This window comes from Watersipora subatra, unplaced genomic scaffold (genome assembly GCF_963576615.1).
Source record: "Watersipora subatra unplaced genomic scaffold, tzWatSuba1.1 SCAFFOLD_191, whole genome shotgun sequence".
Taxonomy (NCBI): Eukaryota; Metazoa; Bryozoa; class Gymnolaemata; order Cheilostomatida; family Watersiporidae; genus Watersipora; species Watersipora subatra.
In genome coordinates this window covers 45624-52900 of record NW_027045395.1, presented here as the reverse complement: position 1 = coordinate 52900, position 7277 = coordinate 45624, and the positions used below count along the sequence as shown (strand labels likewise).

Here is a 7277-nt window from a genome sequence, read left to right as displayed (position 1 = left end):
GCAAAATGATTCTGTCAAGAGTTGAATTGAATGCGTAAAGTAGTGAAACTATTCAATGTGTGAACGTGTGAAACCTCTAGCTGTAAGGTAATGTTGAAATTTATAATGATAAAACTCATTCTAAAATTCATATTCAAATTTTTAACCAAGTTATGTTTTATTTCTTTGAAATTAAACCTATGTACAACTGTTAAAAGTTAGACGCAGTATTTAAAGTAAGATAGAATTTAGTTGGATAAAACTAAAATAATTTTTCAATATATTTCTGAGCAATCTTTTCTTTTGTAGCTATTGGGCTATTCTATCAAAAAAACTGAGTTGCCCTGACAACTAGTTTCCGATTTTTTGTTAATAGTCTTACTTTTTAAGGAAAGCTTACTACACCACCTACCATAACACCTACCATAACACCAACCACAATGCCCACCACAAAACCTACCAAAATGCCCGCAACAGCGCCTACCACAACACCCACTGCTACAACTACCACAATATCTACCGCAACGCCTGTCAAAATGCCTACTACAATGCCTACCACAATGCCTACTACAATGCCTACTACAGCGCTCGCCCCAATGCCTACCACAACACCCGACACAATGCTCTCCAGAATGCCCACTAAAACACCCACCACGACGCCCACTACAACGCCCGCTGCAATGCCCACTGCTACGCCTATCACAAGACCTACCACTACGCCTTCCATAACGCCTACCACAACGTCTATTGTAATGCCTACCGTAGCATCTACCACAACACCGACCACAATGCCTGCCACAAAAATCACCTCAACACTCACCGCCAAATCTACCTTTACACCAACCACTTTCATAATGAAGTTTACATCAGGTATGTATTATGAATGGTAAGAATGGACATTATCTGTGAGCGCAGTTTTGATAAGTATACACTATCTCGTTCCTGACCAATATTCCATTAATCCAAATATATATTTCTCAAAGTTGGTGTGTGTAACTGTCGTTTTGATTGTCCATCTATAGCTATTATTAGAATAGCGTAGCTGAACAACAGTGCTGACGCAATTTTATGGCCTACTGGCATTAGAATTTACCGTATTAGCCAGAGCCGTATAGTTTCACAGAGTCCCGTGACCAAAAGCCGGAAACAAAAACGCTTGATTCCAAACAAACCCAATCGACATACTGATCTCTAATGGAATATTCTTACCTCGCTCTCAACATCTCACTCTTTTGCATTTACTTTACCTTATTACAAAAAATAATTAGTAGTTTCTTGTAGAAAATTTCGTCCTTTTTCAAATGGTGTATAATACAACAATCAACTTCAGAGCGACTGCCAATAGGAGTAATTTTTGTTGGTTAGTGTTGCAGCCTCTCCATTATAACTTATATAAAACAATAGTGGGCGCGGCTTGTTTGTTTGGAGCCGTGCGAGCTCCGATATATGCATCTGTTAACAGCGAAAATCTGTGAAGTTATACAGCTCTGTACGGTCAGAGTCATATAGCTTTACAAAGTCTTGTGACCAAAACCGGAAACAAAAACGTCTGATTCCAAACAAACCCGATCGACATACTGATCTCTAATGGAATATTCATACTTCGCTCTCAATACCGCTCTTTTTTGCATTTACATTACGTTTTTATAATAACATTATTAGTAGGTTTTTGTAGGAAATTTTGTTTCCTTTTGAATGGTTAATGATACAACAATCAATTTTAAAGCGACTGCTAATGGGAGTAGTTTTTGTTGAGTAATGTTGCGGCCTCTCCATTATAACTTATATAAAAATAGTAGGCTTGGCCTGTTTGTTTGGAATCGAGCGAGCTCCCGTATACGCGTCTGTTGGTCGCAGGACTCTGTGAAACTATACGACACTGGTATTAACTAGCTTAGTGGAATTTTCCATTGGCAATGTGCCAGGCCACTTGGCAATAGCATGCCACTTGCTGGAAAGTCGCCTGCCACCAAATGACAGACAACTTCCATTACTTCTCATTGTTTATAAGTTGATTTTTAATACCAATTTATGTTGGCAATGTACCAGACTAATAGCAAGTGGTAAGCAACTCCCATGACTTCTCATTGTTTATAAGCTGATTTTACTACCCGGGCAATGCCAGGAGGCACAGCTAGTTTATTAAGTATAATTAAGTACTCGAATGTTCACCAGTTTTCACCCAATTTCACTCAGGAGTCATAAACTCTTTTTGTACAGAACCATCCTGACCAGAAGCGCGAGATGGTTAAGTGCTGCAGCATTGTCTTAGGAGTTTGTTATTTGTTTTAGATGTTTGTTAACTTATTCTTCACAATTGGTGAACTATATGAAGCAGCATTTTAAAGTTGATGATTTCAAATTTAATTAGTTTTACTGTTTAAGGTAAGTTTAACACAACACAAGCCATAATGCCTACCGCAACACCCTCCGCAACACCCACCGCAACAACCACCGCAACACTTACCAATACACCAACCACTACCGCAGTAACATTGATGTCAAGTACGTATTATGATTAGTAATAGTTGACAGTATCTGTGTGATTAGTTTTTATGAATAGATAATGTCTCATTTCTGACTAATATTTTAATAATGTATTGACTAGAATCAAGTCGATGTAAAATTACTAGTTTTCATTCGATATCATTTGAGAGTCATAAAATTTCTTTAAACAAAACTATTCTGACCAGAAGTGTGAGATGGTTAAATGCTACAATGTTGTCTCTGGAGTGTGTTGTAACTGTTTTTAGCTTATTTTTCAAAGCTTTTTATATAATCCAGCAATTTAAAGTAAGTATGAAGCAATATTACATTGTAAGCTAGCTTTAAAATATTCAGTCTAAAGTGCATGATAGTAAAACTAAATCCAAGCTACAAAGTTTAGAGTTGTTAATCTCTTAAAAATAAAGAATATATTAAAAGTAAGAGATAAGACAAAAGTAAGTTAATAGGTTTAGTGAAGTGTCTTTGGTGCTAAACTTACCATAGAAACAGCAGTGAAAGCTGTGATGACTCTTCAGAAAATATGTTGAACCTACTCTATGATACCTTAAGATCTGCTCTTTAAAAAGTGACAAAGTTCTCAATACATGTCTTGTTTATCTTATTATTAGTTATATTTATACTCAATATAATGTACGGGTGACTATACAAAGGAAAGTACTTACATGTACAATTCAATTATATAATTGTACATCACAATTTATAATTAAAAAGTTTAATTTTTAAGCTCTGGAATTTGTTTTTATATTTAAAAGTAGCTCAGCAAGCTCACAGTATTTTTAAATTTAGCTCATATAATTCAAAAGACAATGTAATCACACCTTAAAAGTATTGCCGGCCTTATAGAGCAAAACTGCTATCGTAATAAAAAAAGTGTAGTCATCATTTACTTCTTCAAATTTATTAATTTTTTACCTGCTTTTAAAAATGCTTTAGTTTTAATTCATTATAAAATGAATACTTTTAGATATAACAGTCACTACAATAATTATATCTAAACTCTAACGAGATAATGTAGCATGTTAATTAGAGTTACACGAGATGAGCTCTAATAAAATAATGTTGACAAGTTAAACTGCTTAGTCAAAAAATTATTACGCTGTATATATACAGGGTCGGATGATTGGCAGAAGTTGCAAATACATTGAGTTACTATTTAAATGGTATTTTAAAATTTGATCAAAAATTAAACAAATTAGATTTAGGTTTTTAAAGTTGCATTAATAGATGAAATAACAAACTAACTTTGGTATGAATAAAATTAAGTATGAAAATTAATAAATTGGTCTCAGAAATAAGAACATCAATAATTATATCATTAAATCAAACATTGATTAAACTGAATTAAGCATTAAATTGCAAAAATAGTTTGTCAACTAAGCCTATTTATAATCAAATTAATAGATTAATTTTAAAAGCTAAGTTACTCTTTAAGTTATTAAACAAGCAGTTGAAACACTTTAATAAGTCAATTAATAAATTATTTGCAGAAAGATTGCAAACTATTAATAAAATTTTGAATTAATGCTTGTAAATTTTGTTTAATTTGAAAATTTTTTGAATTGTTCGATTAATAATTTTATATTTATTAATTTATTATGAGTGATTTATTGCAGCTAATAATGCACATTACTAGTTGATTGCAACTCTGCAATCATATTAATTCTTCATTACTTTCCTGGTATTTTAGATATTACAATTTGTATGAATTTGTAGTTACAGCGCATTGAATAATGTCTTTCTTAAGTGGAAAAGTCTACATAATGCTGAAATATTACTTAGGTTACTCTAATATGTATCTACAGTGTATACCAATCACACAAAATGTAATAATTAGGTATAAAAGATAAAATTCATGCAAATGATTCACTTGATTTATAAAATAAAATGCATAATACATAAAATCTTGTGTTTTTTATTGACCCTCATAAAACATTGTAGATTCTTCAATGAAGACAGGAGGAATCTGGGATTATTCTACTCGTGGTAAATTACGCTGCTAAAATCTTACATGAGGAACTAAATTGTTCCTACACTTATTATCATTAGACTTGTACTTGGTAAATCAGTGTGCTGCAAAAGATCATCAGGCTGTTTAAAATATTAAATGTTAGCACTGGTGTCACCAGTTAATATTATTGTAGTTATTATATTCATTATTTACTACATTCAACTATGAAAAAAATTAGGCTTCTTTTACGACGAAACATGTTATTCAAGGAAAATATCAAGAAAAACCTTATTTTGAGTTAAAATTAACAGAAAATTCAGTAAAACAAACTTTTAAAATAAAATTTTTATTCTTCAAAAAACTCTGATGGGAATTTTTGTTATTTTTAATTTTTGCCATAATATTTAAGCTACTTTTTTAGTTTCCACAGATTAAGTAAATTATGTAGCAATCGTTTTACTAGCTATTGACATACTGACTTAGGCATCATAACTCTCATGTGTTTAGCTGATAACAATTTTCTTACAAATATTTTACTGGTACATAAGTAGAATGAAACACACAAAATTCCCGAAAACTATATATTACTAAAAACATACATGTATGTAGTAATACTAAAAGTGTCAGAGCTTACAATGAGCTGAAATTTGTTTTCCTGCTGTAGAAGTTTGCATATTCACTGCAAATCTGTTCCTTAGACACAAATCTACTCAAAACTCTACTTATGTCCTTAAAACAAGAATTTCCTAAAATACAGCAGAATATTCTAGTAAATATTTAACTTTACACTATAAGTGATATATAAATTTGACTGCTAAAAAGCACACAAAGTTACAAAGCTCAAACTAATTCAGTTTTGCAAACATGTAGAAAACAAAACTATTGTCAAAAATTTGAAACAACCAGTGAAAATAAATATAATTCTAAAACAACTAACGTAATTTAGTTAAACTTATACAAAGTATAATGGCATAAGTTGAGCTACAGATCTCCATCACTATATCTACTTTTAAACCAAGACATTGATGGGTCTAGTTTTGCATTAATTAGTTTGTTTTTCAAATAGTGAAACAATTAAAATGGTCTTTTATTGATCAACAATTTACTAATTTACTTCTGTAACTTTAAGTTAATCTTAACATCTATATACATGTATATAACATGAAGTGTTTGCATTTTTGCGTGTGTCTAGTTAATAGGAATTGGTTACAATCTGTCTGCAGCAGAAATAATAATGATTATTAAAATGTTTTATTAAAATATTTCATCATTGTTTTTTGGCATATCAGAGTTGTATTACCATGCTTTGTAAGACAAAAAAGGTTTCCTTTATTGAAAGTTATTTTAGTCAGCATTGCAGGATACAAGCCAAAACAGTATATTATTTTTATTATTAACTAATATTGCCTTTTTCGTTTGTTTTTCTTTTAAAAGTTTTTTAAAAGCTTTATATGGTCATTGCTTTTTTCAAAATATTTTGTTTTTTTAATTTACTTTTTTTATTTACAATGTAAACACCTTCAATTTCTTGTTTGACTATTGTTAATTATTAACTTTGTTACAGGTAGTTTTTACTTAGTTTAGTAGACTGCATTTACCTTAAAGTTATGTAATTATTACTCACAGTATTTATATAAGAAGAATCCTAGGTTTGTTGGGCTTTGTAAAAGACTTGACCGAGTTCCCCTATTTTTTCCACAAAAAAGAAAACCACTCGAGTGCAAAGAAACATATGCATACATTTCAAAAATATATAATAGGATCAAGAGTGTGTATATACATGTAAATATATTGCATAAATTGATTTCCACATGCTCTGATCTTTTATGTTTCACTTTCTCTCTTGATACTCTAGCTTCTCGATTAGCTCTGCCCTCAGTAGCAGTTGACTCGTCAGCCAACCTTCGGCAGACTGAAAGTCTTACTGGCAGTCATCTCGACTGCAGAATTAGGGCTGGGCCTAATCGTGGCATAAGTCACCTTTTCAGTATTGGCTCATCAACTGGCCCTGGCCTCTGCGATCTTCTGACAGAGGCTGTTGATTAACATAAACATGATTATTTTAGTGTTTGCTTTAAAGGTTGACTTGCAAGAAAATTCACATTACAGCTATTTGGTATCAAAAGTTTTACCATATTTTACTCAGCTGTGTTGTAGGTGCAAAATATGTGCCAATGTGATTAAAAGATCTTAACAGCTCAAAAATGAACAGTTAATCGCAGCCATCGCCGCCGTAGATTGGAATCAACTTGTTTTTCTGACGCAGTCAAACGATTTGGTTATTGTTTTGACACAGGATGTTGTCATGTGAATTGGAAAGTCAATAAAAGGCCCACTATAAAGTTTTTCGTAGCGCTAGTTTATGACAAACACTTTGGGTTTTACCGAAGAGCCCTTACCAAATAAACATGCTCGCTAGTTTACAGTTTCATTTCAGCCTGGTCTGATCATGTAGTTGTAATCTGATCAAAAACAGCCAAAGGAGGTCATGCATTCCAATACGTCAGTACACATTGATGCGGCAACCTTCATTGATGATATGTACCAGAAGTATGTGTGCAGGACAGACAGGCTGATAGCAATCGCATATTGTATCCAGCAGAAGATGAATTAGCTGAGTGTCAACCAGTGCGACCATCAAGAGATCTTTCTAAAGTTACTCAAATAGACAGTTTGAGCAGTGTTAGTTGCGAGACTGCAGAAAACTACACTGACTGCAATGAGACAAACCTAGCTGACGTGCTACGTATAATTTCAATAGAAATGGCTAAACAGACCAAGCTGATAAAAGATCAGTCTGCCAGAATTGCTGCTCTGGAGCAAAAGAGACAAAGCGGTAACA

At 32.5% G+C, this 7277-nt stretch overlaps 1 protein-coding gene across 1 annotated transcript; it reads left to right on the top strand.

Moving 5' to 3' along the window:
• The first annotated feature begins 419 nt into the window (after nucleotides 1-419).
• LOC137410420 (hepatitis A virus cellular receptor 1-like) lies at nucleotides 420-6481 on the top strand. The gene is made up of 2 exons (XM_068095838.1): nucleotides 420-849; nucleotides 6291-6481. The coding sequence occupies exons 1-2, from the start codon at nucleotides 420-422 to the stop codon at nucleotides 6479-6481; spliced, it is 621 nt and encodes a 206-aa protein (XP_067951939.1).
• Nucleotides 6482-7277: the final 796 nt, after the last annotated feature.